A 19,242-nucleotide genomic window follows, 5' to 3' on the forward strand; every position below is an offset into this window, starting at 1 on the left:
CTTTTGACTATAACACGGAGAATAAATAAATAATTAAAAACGGTAAATAATTCGTAGCTAAAGGTCGTGCAAGCGCGCATATTGTCCTAAGATAAATTGTTCAGTCCTGTCAATTTCTGTCCATCCCTTATTCTCGACACTTTTCATACCCATATTGTCCTTCTTCATGTCTACAAAACAAATGTAATTGATTTTATTAGACAATCTAATTAAACTGTAAAAGAAAGTCTACAGAATCCTAACCTAGTTTCTCTGATACCACAATTGTAACACCCCAAATCTAACACGTGTGGAGCACGTGAAGAAGGAGGTTACTCACAAATCATAATCTATACTCATAAGTTTCAAACTGAAATACCTCCAATCTTATTCAAATAAATCCACAAATTCAAACGTCTAATACTAATTAATCTCTCCCGAGGACATTAAAAAAATAACAAAAGTCTCAAACTCTAAATTACACGTTCATAATAGAAATAACTAAATAGAAACACAAGTCTATTCCTCCTCTTATTCAAATAGCAACGGAAACAGAAAATTACTAACTCCAAAGCTAAGCGCCCCTCTCAAAGAAACTTAATCTGCAAAAATTAATGACGAGGGGTGAGCCGTCAACTCGGTAAGTAAAGCCATTTCTAACATACTAGGCCTATCGATACAAAAAAATATTGCAAGCCTTCTTTTGTTTAAAACATATATCATAATCCATAAATTTCATAAAACGATATATCACGATAACATAACATAAATTCTTAATAATTCAGAATATTCAAAAGCATATTTACTTACGAAGAAAATCATATAATACGTATACAAAAAACAAAAGGTTAGCTCTTGTCACATAGTGTCACCTATAGTCCCGGTGACCCGGCCAGAAACAGAATTAGAATATCGTGTGCACACTCAGAACAGAAACTCAGTACTGGTCCAGACAGATATATCGTATATTACGATCAGAAATAGAATCAGAATAACTATGGACAATGAGCCAAAACATTAGGAATCTCATACAATCATCAGTAATCGAAATCATATATGGGTACAAAACATTCATATCAGATGTATAAAAGTTCATAACAATAATTTAGGCTTGCACAACATTTTAATGATAAAATCATAAAAGATTGTCATGTCATAAAATCATTTACATATTAAAAAGCATTCATAAAATACTTTGTCAAAAGAATTTAACTTAAAAACATTTACATAAAACTAATTTTATTATCAAAATCAAGTAATCCTTTAAGTAGTATAAAAACATTTATACTCAAAATACTTATACATATTTAGTATACCAGGAATGAAATTACTTACCTCGACAAATGAATGAATAAACACACCTCTAAGCTTCTAAGAGCCTCAATCACCTTCAATACCTTAAACAAATACAATATATGACAATTAATAACTTATCCTAATAATCTGATTTTCTAATTCATACCCGTACAGGTCTGATTCTCAGAATTTTAACTCTTAATCTAAAACTCAGAATGATATAATATCCTACAGAACTATTCTGGACATCCATGAGTACCCCATGTAAAATTTACAAGAGGATCCGATGTCAAAAACATTTTAAAAACTATTTACTTCTCAGACAATTCGAAACTGTTTTCACATAATCTAAACCAAACAGAACGGGTTCCGTGATTTTTATAAAATAAAGTACTAACCAGAAAATTATGAAATTACAACTGGGAATCCTAGACACATATTTTAACCTACATATAAACTTTCAGAATTTTCCGAGTTCATTTGATGGTACGAATAGTCTTGTGAATCCGAACGCAATGCTGGAATCACAGTTTTCCAGTGCAGTGGTTTCTATTTCCAAAATACGTATGAAATTGAAAACGAAGTCGAATTTAATGAAATAAACTTTAATCAAGAAGCCCTACATGTCTAGTTTCCAGAAATATAAATTTTATAAGAAAATTCATTCAGAAAATATAGCTTTAAATTCGAGATACGCATGCTATCCAGAATTATCCTGTGCTTAATACGTCAAGAATTGATTAACTAAACTCATAATAAATCAAAACCCTAAACAAAACCTAAATACATTCTAAATCATGCATTATGATCTACAACCATCTAGAATCGTGCCAATATAAACCCTAGCTAGATAGAGTGATTAGAAATATGTTGAGAATAGGGAGAATAACTTACCCGTCGCTTTGATTCTCTCCTAAACAAATGTTTGAATCCTAAGATTTGGGTAGGAGCGTAAAGAGCAGCAGAGAAGAAGAATAAACGTTGTGAACTTAGGGTTATGGAAGGGGAAAAAGTATGCATTTATAGGGGATCTTAAGAAACCCTATTTAATAAGGAAAAATAACCCTTTTCCAAAATAATCTCATAAATAATCTCTATTTAATTAGTACTCATTCCTTAATAAGGGTTATAGGCCACCCATAATTCTCAATGAAAGCCCAATTTTCATAATTTAATATGTATGGAAATTTGTGGCGTTCCAATTTCTCCCCTCCTAACAAATTTTCTAAACGAATAATGCATGATTTAGAGTTACAATCTTAGTATGCATTATTCCCTTGTTATCCCATACACAATTGGCAAGACGTGTATGGGATGAATCATCTTACAGTATGCATACAATGTCCTTATTCAAATTTACGATATGAATGTTTTGTACCCATATATGATTTCGATTATTGATGATTGTATGAATATTTTAACAAATGCTTCCTATTCCTCAGTGGAAATGGGAACACATAACAATGGATTTCATTTCTGGATTACCTCGTTCTAGGAGGGGATGTGATTGCATTTGGGTAATTGTTGATCGATTGACGAAATCAGCTCATTTCTTGGCAAGGAAGAGTACAGACAATGTAGGGCAACTAGCTAAGTTGTTCATTAAGGAGATAGTGAGGCTTCATGGAGTTCCAGTGTCAATAGTGTCTGATAGAGATCCACTGTTCACTTCAAGATTTTGGGCTAGCTTACATAAAGAGTTGGGGACGAAATTGAGATTTAGCACTGCTTTTCATCCACAGACAGATGGACAATCCGAAAGGACTATTCAAACCCTTGAGGATATGCTTCGGGCTTGTGTGCTAGACTTGAGTGGTGGTTGGGAAGAGCACCTAATGTTGATCGAATTTGCTTATAACAATAGCTTCCATTCGAGTATTGGCATGGCACCATTTGAGGCATTATATGGAAGAAAGTGTAGGTCCCCAATCTGCTGGGATGAAGTTGGTGAAAGAAAACTTTTGGGTCCAGAATTAATATAGATTACTGTTGATAAAATCAAGTTGATTAGAGGACGTCTTCAAATAGCTCAGAGCAGACAGAAGAGTTATGCAGATCATCGTAAACGTGAGTTGGAATTTGAAAAAGGAGATTTTGTTTTCTTGAAAGTATCGCCATGGAAAGGGGTGTTTCGGTTCGGGAAGAAAGGGAAGCTTAGCCCTAGATTTATTGGACCATTTGAGATTTTAGAGAGAATTGGTCCAGTGGCCTATCGCATAGCTTTACCACTAAGTCTATCTAGGCTTCACAATTATTTCATGTGTCTGTGTTAAGAAAGTACATTGCAACACCTTAGACGAATCCCACATCGGCAAAGCACGGGAGAGATGATGGGTTTATAAGGGGTGATCCACACCTTAATTGGAAAAACGCGTTTTGGGGTGTATGGGCGCCCCAAGAACAAATTCGTGCGGGCCTTTTTAAGGCCCAAAACGGACAATATCTTGCCAGGTTTGGGTTGGGTCATGACATTAAGCCTCCAGAAATAACTCCCAAGTAATGGGTGCATCTTGCAAGCCAGCCCTTACGAGACGAGATTTGGCATCCCACCAGTGGTCTGCCTCACCCTGAAGGACAAATGAGGCCAATATTACCCTTTGATCATCATTACAACCCATAGCCACAAATCTCTGCTCCATCTGTTTTAGCCATGCCTCTGCATCCATGGGATCGGCAGTCCCCTGAAAGGTAGGTGGTCCCAATTTCTTAAATCGTTCTAAGTTCACCATAGCCCTATGATCTCTTGCGCCACCTTGCCTTTCAACTAGCACATTCTCTTGTGCCCCAACTCTGCCTCTAGCCATATCTTGAATTAACTTACTTTGTTGTTCCATCAATCTAAGCATTGCGCGCATCATAGGATTTCCTTTGTTAGCCATCTCGTGCAAGGTTGGGTCAGCGTCGTCAGCGATACCTAAAACATCTCTCGAGCTAGAGGCATGCCTAGCACCTCCCCTATGTGACATCTTTTGACTATAACACGGAGAATAAATAAATAATTAAAAACGGTAAATAATTCGTAGCTAAAGGTCGTGCAAGCGCGCAGAGTAAATATTATAAATTTGCATACTCAAAATCTCCTGTTTCTCCCCTCCTTAATGAACAATGTCATGACCCAACCCAGACCTGGCAAGATATTGTCTTCTTTGGGCCTTAACAAGGCCCGCACGGATTTGTTCTTGGGGTGCCCATACACCCCAAAACGCGTCTTGCCAATTAAGGTGTGGATCACCCCTTATAAACCCAGCATCTCTCCCATGCTTTGCTGATGTGGGATTCGCCTAGGGTGTTACATACACCCCCCCTTGGGGACTCAGCGTCCTCGCTGAGGTTTGCCCCACCATCGCTCAAGAGGACACGCGGAGCCACTCTGATACCATAATGTCATGACCCAACCCTTCACATAGTCTAAACTAAACAGAACAGGTTCCGTGATTTTTATAAAATAAAATACTAATCAGAAAATTATGAAATTAAAACTGGGAATCCTAGACACATATATTAACATACATATAAACTTTCAGAATTTTCCGAATTCATTTGGTGGTACAAATAGTCTTGTGAATCCGTTCGCAATGCTGGAATCGCAGTTTTCCAGTGCAGTGGTTTCTATTTCGAAATACATATAAAATTGAAAACGAAGTCGAATTTAATGAAATAAAATTTACTCAAGAAGCCCTACATGTCTAGTTTCTAGAAATATAAATTTTATAAGAAAATTCGTTCAGAAAATATAGCTTTAAATTCGAGATACTCATGTTGTCCAGAATTATCCCGTGCTTAATACGTCAAGGATTGATTAACTAAACTCATAATAAATCAAAACCCTAAACAACGCCTAAATACATTCTAAATCTTGCATTATGATCTACAACAATCTAGAATCGTGCCAATATAAACCCTAGCTAGATAGAGTGATTAGAAATCTGTTGAGAACATGGAGAATAACTTACCCGTCGCTTTGATTCTCTCCTAAACAAAGGTTTGAATCCTAAGATTTGGGTAGGAGCGTAAAGAGCAGCAGAGAAGAAGAATAAACGTTGTGAACTTAGGGTTATGGAAGGGGAAAAAGTATGCATTTATAGGGAATCTTAAGAAACCCTATTTAATTAGGAAAATAACCCATTTTCCAAAATTATCTCATAAATAACCTCTATTTATAATTAGTACCCCTTTCTTAATAAGGGTTATAGGCCACCCATAATTTCAATGAAAGCCCAATTTCCATAATTTAATATGTATGGAAATTTGTGACGTTACAATTTGTCCCCTCCTAACAAAAATTTCATCCTCGAAATTAAAAGGTTACCTTCTGCATGGAAGAGTTGAGGATACTTCTCCAACATTTCTGCTTCTCGCTCCCAAGTGGCTTCCTCAATAGAATGATTCATCCATCGTACCTTCACTAGGGAAATAACTCTATTCTTTAATACTTGCTCGTTTCGATCGACAATCTCAATAGGCTGTTCCTCATACGACATGTCTTCATTTATCTGAATCGGTTGATAGTCTAGCACATGTAAAGGGTCTGCAATGTACTTTCTTAACACAGACACATGAAATACATTGTGAAGCCTAGACAGACTTGGTGGTAAAGCTATGCGATAGGCCACCTGACCAATTCTCTCTAAAATCTCAAATGGTCCAATAAATCTAGGGCTAAGCTTCCCTTTCTTCCCGAACCGAAACACCCCTTTTCCATGGCGATACTTTCAAGAAAACAAAATCTCCTTTTTCAAATTCCAACTCACGTCTACTACGATCTGCATAACTCTTATGTCTGCTCTGAGCTGTTTGAAGATGTCCTCTAATCAACTTGATTTTATCAACAGTAATCTGTATTAATTCTGGACCCAAAAGTTTTCTTTCACCAACCTCATCCCAGCAAATTAGGGACCTACACTTTCTTCCATATAATGCCTGAAATGGTGCCATGCTAATACTCAAATGGAAGCTATTGTTATAAGCAAATTCGATCAACATTAGGTGCTCTTCCCAACCACCACTCAAGTCTAGCACACAAGCTCGAAGCATATCCTCAAGGGTTTGAATAGTCCTTTCGGATTGTCCATCTGTCTGTGGATGAAAAGCAATGTTAAATCTCAATTTCGTCCCCAACTCTTTATGTAAGCTAGCCCAAAATCTTGAAGTGAACAGTGGATCTCTATCAGACACTATTGACACTGGAACTCCATGAGGCCTCACTATCTCCTTAATGAACAACTTAGCTAGTTGCCCTACATTGTCTGTACTCTTCCTTGCCAAGAAATGAGCTGATTTCGTCAATCGATCAAAAATTACCCAAATGCAATCACATCCCCTCCTAGAACGAGGTAATCCAGAAATGAAATCCATTGTTATGTGTTCCCATTTCCACTGAGGAATAGGAAGCGTTTGTAAAGTTCCTGCGGTCTTTGATGTTCAATCTTTACTTGTTGGCAGACTAAACACCGAGACATACAAGCAGCAATATCTCTCTTCATATTCCTCCACCAAAAACTTTGCTTTAGATCACGATACATCTTAGTACTACCATGATGCATATTGTAAGATGATTCATGCGCTTTTCTTAAGATCTCTGCCTTCAACTCTTCCTCTGCTAGCACGCATAGTCTTTGCCCCAACCATAATGCATCTCCATTATCAAGTCTAAATCTGGGCTTATGTCCTTTGCTCACATCTTCACGGATTTTATTGAGTTCTATGTCGTTCTTGTGAGCTGCCTTAACTTTATCAATTAGAGTGGGTTGGACTATTAAATTGGCTAACAAGTCTGCTTGCCCATGAGCAACTACCTCAATCCCACATCTCCTCAAGTCTTTTACCAAAGGTGATTGCATGGTGATAAGATGAGCCATGCAACTAGATGATTTCCTACTCAAGGCATCTGCTACCACGTTTGCCTTACCTGGATGGTAATTAATAGAACAATCAAAATCCTTTACCAATTCCAACCATCTTCTCTACCTCAAATTCAATTCATTTTGAGTAAACAAGTACTTCAAACTCTTATGATCGGTGAAGATCTCACAAGTCTCCCTATACAAATAGTGTCTCCAGATTTTTAGAGCAAACACTATAGCAGCCAATTCCAAATCGTGAGTTGGATAGTTTTGTTCATGATTCTTTAGCTGCCTAGAAGCATATGCTATAACCTTACCATGCTGCATTAAAACGCAACCCAAACCTTTTCTAGAAGCATCACTGTAAATCACAAAACCTCCACCTTCAGAAGGAAGAGTTAAAATGGGGGCAGTCACCAAATGACTCTTGAGCTCTTGGAAGCTCTTTTCACATGCCTCATCCCAATTGAACTTCACATTCTTCTTAGTCAAATTAGTCAATGGTGCTGCTATGCTAGAAAATCCTTTGACAAAGCGCCTATAATAACCTGCCAATCCTAAGAAACTCCTTACTTCAGTCACACTAGAAGGCCTTTCCCAATTCACAATTACCTCCAATTTCTTAATAAGGGTTATAGGCCACCCATAATTATCAATGAAAGCCCAATTTCCATAATTTAATATTATGGAAATTTGTGGCGTTACACTCCACTTCTTTTTTTAATTTTAATATTATTTTATTTGTTATATTAATGCAATCAAACCTCTTTGTCTCTTGCTTTCGGTTATGATTTCTCCTTTATTCTTGAATTTTATCTATAATATAAAATTAAGACAAAATTGACATACTATAATTTAATTTAACATAAAATTCTATTAGAGGAGCATTAAGATAATTTATAAGTTATGAATGCATTAATCAATACTATAAGTGAAAAAATAATAATTTTAACCTTTATTAAAGGAACATTTTCTAGTGTTAATTAATACATGAAAACTACTTAATTAACTATAGTCTATTCCACTAAAAGCCTAAAGTTACACTCTAATAACCTATGTAGTTAAATAAAACCCATTTAATTAAAAATCTTTTTAATTAATTTTAGCCTTAGTCTTAGACCAATAACAACCACTTAATTGACCCTTTTATCTAATGCTCAAAATTAAAGCTTGGCTTATGATAAATGTCATGCCTCTATAATCATATATTTACCCATAAGTCACTATTTCTTCTAATAATCACTTTTAATATATTTATATTTGTAAATAAATTACAAATATATATTATCATTCACTAAACAATTTATTTAATAAACTACAGGTACATATTTAAATAATCAAGTACTACAAATAGATAAGGTAAGGATGATTAGCATATTTCCATTTTGTAAGTATATATTCTACTATCCATGAAAAAGTCTCTCCAAGCTATCTAGGTTTTGACTGTTTATATAGATCTTACTCCATAATAACTCATAAGACATAGGACATGAATGCAAGTTCATTATTTACCCAGGATTAAGGTCGATTAAGCTTTTTAAAGCTTGTGTGAATCATGATCAATGATACTTTTTGAACTATATCATAATTAACTATATGTGTATATTGAAATATAAGTATGCAACCCAAGAGGGGGGGTGAATTAGGATATTAAAAATTATTCAATTTTAAAACAAAACTCAATGCAAATCTAAGACGGATTGAAAGCAATAACAAATAAATCAATCAAGCCCAATAAAAAGATTAAGGGAAGAGAAAACAAACACAATGATTTTTACGTGGTTCGGCAATCCCCGCCTACGTCCACGCCTCCAAGCTCACCGGGCTTGAGGATTTCACTAAGTAAGCCTCCAAGGCTTCAAATGCTTACAATTGACTTTCAAGGTGTCAATGGACCTTCACAACAAGAGATTATCCCCAATCTCTTAAGCCAAGTGTATCCCAACACTTACAATCTTTTAACTTGATTTTACAAAAAGGATTACAAATGAATTTCTCTCACACAATGTGTTTGATCACAAATGAAAGCTCAATGTGTGAATGAATGAGATGAATACAAGGATTTAAAGCTCAATGAAAGTTGTATTCTCAATATTTTGCTCAATGATGATCGTTGGAATTCTTCTTGTTTGAATTGAATTGAGCTTATTTATAATTGGAGCTGAAAAAACTAGCCGTTATAGACTGTCTGCTCGAAAACGGTTCGCCATTAACCATTAACGGTTAACCGTTTAGGCCGGTCAAAGTTACCGTTGGGCCAATTTTCAAATAAACGATTTTCCGTTTAGGATTACCCTTTCGCCGTTAAATTCTAGAGACCTACAAAACAAATTTGGTTTAACCGTTCTTACTAAACAGTTCAAGGTTAGCAATCTGGAAATAATCGGTTAACCGTTTTTAGTAAACGATTTACCGTTATGTTCAAGAATCATCATTTTAACAATCATATGCAGAACATGCTTTCTGGAAATTATCGGTTAGTCGTTTTCAGTAAACGGTTAGCCGTTTGCTACAGTGATCGCTACAGTGAAATTCTTTTCTAAAATTATAGTTTTACCCCAAAACTTTCTATAATTATACTATGGCCTAAAACTTTACAAATAAGTCCATATCCAGAGTTTCAAAACTTTTTCAATTTAGACCATTAATTGAAAACAACCAATTTCATAAAATCATTTTTCCATTAAGTATAAAACCTTTATATTATGAAAATAATGATTTATTTAAAATAATTTGAGCTTTTAAAAACTTAATCATTCTTAATCTTGTTTGTTATCATCAAAATCAACATTATGGATGCATGTATGCTAACATATATCTCATTATATACTTACTTTTCTCGAAGTCTCCACTTCAATGATCTAGATAAAACCACTCACTATAGAAATAGAAAAGCTATTGTTTTACATATTAAAATGTCCATTTTATTAGTGACTATGAATAATCTTTTATTTATAAAGAATTTGTAATTTATATGTTCTAGTATTGACATATTATATCCAATAAATAAATCATATACGTTATAAATAAAGGCTAAGAATATACACTCAATATGAATTATGAATAAGTATATTATATTATATCCAAAAAAGTGTTGTTACAACGAATGCTTTAAGGGCATAATAATAATCCTAAGTCTAATAGCTCTTAGAGAGTTTGAGAGAGTGTTTCCTTCAATGCTTAGTAGGAATCTGCGTTTGAGTGATGTGAGATAATATGTATCTTAAGGAAATTTTTCCTTCAAGAGTTTGTGAGAGTTTTGGATGTATTTAGGTCTTTGAGAAGTGAGGTTTCGTTACTCAAATTTGTATTATATTAGTTGTTAGTAAAACAATTATTCTCTCTTATCTTCATGGATGTAGGCATTATTGTTGAATTTAAATTTGTGCATCTTTATCTTTGTAAATTATTTGGTGCGTATTGCTCACACATTTGCGCATGAGTGGTGTTAATCCACACAACACTTTCTGCACACAACACTTTCAATCCTATTTTATTTGTAAGATAAAGACTCCACAAACACTAATATTATATTTGGTTTGAATAGATGAAAGGAGAGAAAAGGATAGGAAATGAGAGGAAATAAGGGAAGGGGAGGGGAAAGAAATAAGAGAGAAGAGATAAATTCATTGTCAACCAAACATAGAATTTTAAACCACACTCTTTTCATCTTATTTTCTCTCCTTTCTCTCTCTCCTTTACACTCTTCCTCTTCTCCTTAGCCCTTATATTTTCTTCCAACCAAATATCGGGTTAGGGTACTTTGCAAAAAGGCTTGGATTGTTATATAGATTGAAATATTATTGATGCTAAGGATAAAGAGAGTTTGTATAAAAGCAAACTATAGTTAATTAAATGGTGCAATGAATTTGAATTTTTAAAAAAAAGAAGTGAATGAAATCAACTAAGGCTATGAATTTTAATCTATGGAATCAATTAATTTGTAATTAATTTGCCATGAATTAAATTAAAATTGTTGATTGAAGTATTATGAATAGGACTATGATTTCACTTTATTACCACCAAGAAAGAGAAAAGGGAAATAATTCCTTAAAAGCATTTCCTTTATTACATCTCTATCTACTGTCATACAATTGCCAATAGAGCGTTTAGAGAATATTTCAATATTGCTAACGGCAATATTCTAGTCTTGTTTTATCCCAAAGGTAATTTGCATAAGAGCCTATTGGCAAACTCTTTCAAGTGAGTGCAAAAAAAACTCAAGTGTTCAAATTCAATCCGATCTATACAATTAGTTCAATCTACAAAAATCCAATCCATAAAAATTCGATTTACGGATTGGTGGATTGGATTAAATTGAAAAATTAAAAATTCACAATCAGTGTATTGGATATGGATTTACTTCTATAAATCCACAAAAATCCATGAATCTGCAAAAAAAAAAAAAAAAACTTGTAATGTGGCATTACTACTTACTAATAACAAAATAAGTTAAAATTTAGTTATGTTAATATCATATAATATTTCATTCATAATAATAAAAAATAAAAAATAAATAAATAAGCAAATAAAGCTTCCTAAATAGTTAATTTTCATAATTTTAGTTAATTTTTATGTATTAATCAAAACAAATGAGATTTTTTCTTTTTGATATGTTATATTTTGAAATTCTAAATGTATTATTCTAACTTTATTTCAACAATTAATTTATTTAAATCTTATTCAATTTTGAATTTGATCAGTAGTAACGTTATTTTTATATTAAATTTTTTTATTTAATTAGTTTGTGGATTTGATAGAACTATAAATTTTTAATCTGTAAACTAATCTGGAAAATGGTGGATTGAATATGTATTAGATCAAATCTGCATTCGATCTGCAGACACTTGAATTGGACTTGGATTGAATTTCACCAATTTGTGGATTTGATTAGATTGACAATTTAAAATCCATAAAATTGTTGATCGGATATAAATTGATCTCCAATCTACAAAATCCGATATGCAAACACCAAAAAAAAAAACCTTAAAAAAAGTGTTGCAGACGCTTCAAAACCATTGATCTGTCATATTTATTTCTCTTTTCCTCAACATGAACTTGGTCCAAATTGGACCGTCAGGATTTCGTTTAGGTCCAGTGTATAGACGCCAAGATTTCGACCCTGTTTTTCACCCACTCTAGATTGGAGACTCACATTTTAAAAATAATTTTTATTTTTTTAAAATTTAATTAATTTTTTTTAAAGTCGAAAAGTTATTTTTTATTTTTTATTTTTTTCTTTCACCACAAGAGGCCTAATCAACTTTGTATACTAATTAGAAAAAAAAAATTGTATCTCTAAATTTATTTGAAAGAAGAGTACTGAGAAAATTTAAAACAGTGAATATTGAATCTACAACTACAATACCATAATAATTACATCAAAATAATAAAGTTCTTGCTCTACATATATTATACGGCATGAATTCTGAAAACTTGGGATAGTAATACACACTAAATTTTGTGTAAAATGATATTAGCACCATGCTGTGGATATACAGTTGCCCCACGAGTAGGAGCATGTATATAAGTTGGTGAAAGCTGGAAAGTGAACTTCTGCAAAATCATTGCTAAAGCCAATTTTGATTCCAACAGGGCAAAGTTTTGTCCAATGCAGATTCGAGGACCCCAACCAAATGAGAAGAATGAAATTTGATTCTTCGATGCCTTTGAGACTCCTTCTGAAAACCTCTCCGGGTTGAACTTTTTTGCATCATCGCCCCAGTATTCATGATCATGATGAACAAGCATTATTGGCAATGAAAGTGAAACTCCAGGTGGTATAACAATTTCTCCTAGCTTAATCTCCTTAACATTAGTTCGAGTAAGCAGAGGTGCTGGTGAATATAACCTCAGTACCTCGTACAGAATTTGGCTTACCTGCAACAGAAAACGGAATCATTTGGGAGGGCAAAAAAAAAAAAAAAAATTAGTTAAGGTTTTAAATTTCACTGGATTTCCGGTCTTTTGGTTTGCCAAAAAAGCTCACTATTTGTTAATTTTAGATTATGATTTTTTAAAATATTACATACATATATAACAAATCCCTTCCCATTCCCTGTATAAGAAGGGATTTGAACCCTAGACATTTTCGTAGGTTTTATCATTTCTAAAAACCAACCCCCATGGCCAAAACTACTGCATAATCTAAGTACCATGTATAGAACTCAATTCGCTTACCTGTACCATAGACTGGAATTATTTCTTCAAACAAGGAAATCCAATGTCCTCGGTGACTGATAAAAAATTTATTAAGGTTAATTAATTGTGAAAATCACAGAATATAATTCCGATGTTGTGGTACGATGTCACAGTACTGTTGGCACCTCCCAAGATTTTCTCTAATTTATGTGGCTTCTACTATCTTTGATAGTAAAATATTGACAAACACTGGTCAGGTTAAGAAATTCAAGTGGTATCGATTTAAGGAGAAGTAGTTTTCAAGTGCGGATGTTTGGATATTCCAAATTCCAAATTTGATCGTTGATTAGAATAAAAATAATTCTACACCAGCCTAGAGTCCTAATCGTAGTTCAAATTTATATTTTGGAAATCCAGACTTTGACACCTGAAAATTAACTAACAAGAAATTGAGTCTTCCCAAAATTTTCAACAAATTAGAAAAGCTATAGATATTTAAGTAAGAGTAAGATTGCTTACTACTTTCAACTGGTTCAGCTCTTCAAATTTTGGTTCTCTATTTCCAAAAACTTGACAAACCTCTTCCCTTGCTCGTTCTTGCCATTCAGGATGTATGCATAACAAAACCATTGTCCACACAAGCAATGATGCAGTAGTTTCCTGCCCAGCTAGATAGAACAGCTTGCACTCTTCAATCACCTCTTCAATACTCAATCCAGTTTCCTTCTCCTGAATCTCTTTGTGATTTGATTCCATCAAGATACCCAATAAATCATCATTATTGCTGGCTTTTCCAACTTTCAGAGCTTCCTCTCTTTTATTAATGATACCCTTTACCAGTTCTCCCGTTTCATTGTGGTTGCTTTTCAATTTTCTATTCAGTCTATTAGGCACAAACCTACCAATAAACAATTCTCATAATTAAGTGCAAGGCACGCGGAAATTATTTATATGCTAAAACATTTGACAACACTTTTCTACACTATAATAATAAGGATTCTTTATTTAGAAGACCACTTCTAATCTTATGTAGTTTTATAAATACACACCTGATATAATATCTTTAAAAAATTAACACAGCTCAGGTCACCAAGAGTACTACGAGGAATAATTTAAGTTGATTAATAATTAAAATTACCTCCATCCTGGAATATAAGCAAAAAATGAAGCTTGAATTAGAAGATTAATTTGCTCCCGTAGCACTTCAACTATTTTTCTTCCTTCTTCAAAGCTACTGTCAAATGCTGTTCGAGAAATCACATCTGCTGTCAGAGTTTGAATATGAGGCCAGACATCTAACTCACAGGACTCATCCTTTGAAACCGAAATCTCCCATTTCCTCAGCATGTCGTTACAGCACTTATGAATTGTAGGTAACATATTCTTATGAAAAAAAAATGGAAGAGATTGTCAAACATTGTTATAGATCAGGTAACAATATGAACAGGCATATTGAAAATGGTGTGTGTTATTGAAAATGGTCTGTGTTTGTGTGTGATTAAACGAACTATAAAGGTGAAAACGAACCTTCAACTTATCATGATGGAAAGCTGGAGTGGCGATTTTTCTAACTTTAAACCACTGTTCACCAGCAACTTCGCAAGTGGGCTTCTCGGTTTTTGAAAGATATCATACTTCAAAAAAATTTCCCTTATCATTTTAGGGTCTGTGATGTGTATGTTTGGTCTTGGACCCATCCATATGAAAGAATTCTTACCTGTAATTTTAGCAATAAGGGTTACGGATTAGAATCTTGCAATACTTTGCAATAATATTATAGTGTGTTTACTAATTAGTAATCGGAATGAGTTAAAATCGGAATGGAGTGGAATCGAAATGGGCAATGAGAATCATAATAAATTGTTTATTTTAGCTATGAAAATCGGAATTGGAATGAACTATATTGTCATTAATATGTTTATTTTATCTTAAAATTAAAATGAATAGTTATAGGTTATTAAACTGACCTTAATTTATCATTGTTGTAGTAGTAGTAGTAATAATAATAATTATTAGTATTTTATTATTAATATTAATTATAATGGATAATAATTATAATATTATTACTATTATAATTATAATAACTACTACTACTACTACTATTATTATTATTATTATAGCAAAATTATTATATTGTTAATCATTATAATTAATATTAATAATAAAATTACTATAATAATAGTAGTAGTAGTAGCAGCAGCAACAACAACAACAACAATAGTAATTATTATAATTATAATAGCAATAATATTATAATTATTATCCATAACAATAATAATAATAATAATAATAATAATAATAATAATAATAATGAAGGATAAAATGAAAATTGTAAGATTTAAGTGGGGTAATATAATCATTTTAGGGAATGAGAATTCTATTCCCACCTCTCCGTGAGAATAATAACTCTAGTAATCATTCTCAATTTTAAGTGGAGCCCACCATGTTAATTCTCATTCCACCTCTTATTTAAGCAAGTAAAAAAAATTATTCATTTCTATTCCTTAATTTTTATTTTCATTTCCAATAAGTGAACACATCATTAGTCTCTACATATCCAACAAGAAATACAAAAAGTAACTAAAGTACACATTTTTTAATATTCTATATCTTCAATTGAAGTCCAAAATGATAGAACCAAGGTTACAATATGTTGAATATCAGCAGCTCTCATAACATTATTAAAAAATGGATTTCACTGGGAAAATTACTGCCGACAGAAAAAAATATTGATGTAAAAATGAGAGAAGTTTGAAATAACTCAAAACCCACTGGTTTAGGACAAGTTATTCGTCTGGTTTTATGGGCGTTTTTGGTTTTTAATATTCTTAGAAAAAAAAGGCAAAATTTATTTTATTTTATGGCATCTTCATCTTGTTATAATTAAAAAAAAAAGGATCCTTTAGTTTTTTCAATTTTTTTTTTAAGTATGCATTACTCTTCTTCCGAGATGAATGTTTTTATAACGCGTTAAAAGACACGTAATGCGAAGAAAATGATTTTTAAAAACAGGTGAACACCATATTTTATTTATTTATTTTTAAAAATAGAAGAGCGTTGAAACTTAATTCAACTTTTTTAGCCCTTTCTCAAATTCAAATTAAAGTAAAAAAAAAATGCTACAGAACCAATCCACCAGGTGGCATCAACGCCTTGTTGGGCGAGTAGTTTCCATGAAATACTTTGTAGGAGTTTCCGGAGAATCCTTGCTTTCAGAGGAACTTTTCTAGTTTCTTTGGCTTTAGCCATACCCAATTCAGTAGCATCCACCAGGCACATGCTACGGCTAGAATAGCTGTAGAGAAAGCAATGGAGAAAGCCACAGCCCAAAGTGTAGCCTCCATTTTCATTGAATAGAACAGAGAGGAAACGGACAGAGAGAGGGAGAGAGAGATTGTGCTTAACTACTATATCTTGACTCTTGGTGAAGCCTCTTGCAAGGCGATTTATTATATTCCTCATTTTAAGATATCGGGATATCCAATTCTGTTGTGTTTGTGGGTCCTCATCGTGTCTCTTGCGTAGAAATTACTTATTAGATTAGAGTTGGACTGTTGACGCCCCTCGAATGTACTCGTAAAATTCCATTGAAAAATAATCTCTATTTAATTCTACAAATTACATTTCGATTATCTATCTCAACAAAAATCTCAGTAAATTTCATGTCTCTCTCTATGAAACTCTTACAAGATCAATGACATTTGTCTTTTATTTTAAATTTATAATAATTGTTCTTATTCAACATCGTAAGTCTGGCACTTGAACTTATCAAATTCAGTTTTGGAGTGATTTCTTTTCTAACCACCGAAACCATAACTTTATACTTTGAATAAGAGTGAAACCTTTTTTTTTTCATTTACAAAATGTTGTATACTTTTAGAGTTATTTTACTTTAAATTAGTCTTTATCTTGTATTCAAAATTGTTCTTTTTGAATAATTCATTTGATGGTATTTAATAAATGGTTTGTAACTGAGATCCTACATCTGGGTCATAAACAAACCTAATTGTTGATGATATTGTTGTTGAAGTAGATGGGTGCGACTAATTAAGTTTTGTATAAAATAATTCAAATTAAGGTTAAAATTGTAAAATCATAAACAAAGGGATTTGATAAGAGTTTAAGAGAGGTGCCAATAGCTCAACTCATTAGATTACATATAGATAAAAAAAGGTGATAGTTTTATTTTTGTGCTATCATAATATTTAACAAATAAATCTGGTGTCTTCAATAGGACTCACCAAGTTTATTATTGTTTGTGGACACATCAGATTTATTAAAATGTTAGGTCCTATTAATCGAGCGCAACACTTCAAAATGTCAGTTCATGTTAGGACGATCATTTCATGATCTTTATCTTCTTAAGAGTAAATTTAATTAAGGTAATTGGTGATCAATAAATTAAAAAATAAAAATAATTAAATTCTTATCATACACTAATATTAAAAAATCGATGTCACAAAATTTGTTATAAAATAAGAGAGCTCATATCAAGAGAAGATCATAATCCATACAAGTGTTTTTCTTTCAAATGACCTGCTTCTTAATGAATATCAAATTATGTATTGTTATTAGTTATTACATTGGCAAGTGGCACCAAGGAGATGTATTTTGAAATTTTTTTAGCTTTTTTATCATTGTGTTGCCAACATAAATGGATGGAAATGCAACTTGTAAATTTTAATTTATATCCTTCTACTTTCCCGTTGTTTAACTCAACTAACTTTAAAAAAAAAAAAAAAATTATTTGACAACTACTGAATGAAGCTTATGTATGTGCATAATAATCACTACGTGCATGTTTGTATTCCTCACTATATTGTACCAGAACCCCTCATAGTATTAAAGTATTGCAATACCAAAAGTATTATAATACCAAGTTTGGAGATTACACCACAGAATATTGTAATGTGGTCAAATATTTACTTTAAACCTGCGTAAACTAAAACCGCGTGGAGTGGGTTTGTTAACGCAGCTGCTTTTGCTTCTTTTCTTCAGTTTTAGAGCTTCAAATCTTCAGATCTTGCTCCTACAAATCAAGGAATATACAGAAACCCAAGGCAAGCCAATGCAGAGGGAGATGACGGCGATGATGATTGGGGCGAGTACGAGCATGAGGATGAAGTGGAAGAAGTAGACATCGAAAAGGACAAAGAAGACGAAGATGAAGAATCTCTTCAGCCACCAAAAAAGAGGAAGAAGTGAACTAGAAAAATGGAAAATTTCTGTGAAAAACTTCCTGGCACCAGATGCTGCTGCTTCTATTATGATTCTTTGGTCCAATGCACAAAAAGAATTTACAAGTTAGCCATTAATTTTTAATTATATTTCACATCTTTCATTTCCAGTTAATCGATTAAGTCTAACAATCCTCTTTCGATTAATATTTATTATCTCATCATATAACCTTACTATAACAATATTTAAAACACAATTCTGGCGAGTTCTTCAATAGGACTCATCTAATTTAATATTGTTTGTGGACACATTAAATTTGTTAAAATGTCAATTCCTAATAATCGAGTGCAACACTTTAGTGTGAAAGTATTTCTTCTCCAAATGATGTGCTTCTCGATGAATATCAAACTATGTACTGTTATTAGTTATTACATTGGCAAGTGGCACCAAGGAGCTGTGCTTTGAAAATTTTTAAGCCTTTATATCATTGCATTGTCAAGGTAAATTGAGGGAAATGCAATTTGTAAAAGTTGATTTTTTATCCTTCTACTTTCCGTTAATTTAACTTGGCTGACTAAAAAAAGTTCATTTGACAACCACTCAGTGGAGCTTTTGTTTGTGCATGATAATCACTACATTTATTAGATCTCCTTCCATTTGCCGTGTGCACTTCAGCATCTAAACTTCCACTACTACAAAAAATTAAAACAATGAATCATAAGTTATGACGGTTTTTATTAACAACCGTCATTAAAAATATTTGATGACCGTTATTATATAAACGGTCATAATATCTAGCATTTAC

The 19,242-nt window shown here is 32.8% G+C and overlaps 1 protein-coding gene across 3 annotated transcripts in view; it reads right to left on the reverse strand.

The window, feature by feature from the left end:
- Positions 1–12,441: 12,441 nt before the first annotated feature.
- Positions 12,442–19,242, reverse strand: part of LOC102608708 (cytochrome P450 CYP72A219-like) — a 78,998-nt gene continuing 72,197 nt past the window's right edge. Inside the window, exons 3-5 of one of the 3 annotated variants that reach the window (XM_052436287.1) lie at positions 14,398–14,642; positions 13,779–14,157; positions 12,442–12,998 (exon numbers count right to left, since the gene is read on the reverse strand). In XM_052436287.1, coding sequence (XP_052292247.1) covers positions 12,573–12,998; positions 13,779–14,157; positions 14,398–14,642 — 1,050 coding nt within the window. In that variant the 3' untranslated portion in view covers positions 12,442–12,572. The remainder of the gene's footprint in view (positions 12,999–13,778; positions 14,158–14,397; positions 14,643–19,242) is intronic. The other 2 variants (XM_052436289.1, XM_052436288.1) reach the window with 2 other exon arrangements.

This window comes from Citrus sinensis, chromosome 3, assembly GCF_022201045.2.
Source record: "Citrus sinensis cultivar Valencia sweet orange chromosome 3, DVS_A1.0, whole genome shotgun sequence".
NCBI lineage: Eukaryota > Viridiplantae > Streptophyta > Magnoliopsida > Sapindales > Rutaceae > Citrus > Citrus sinensis.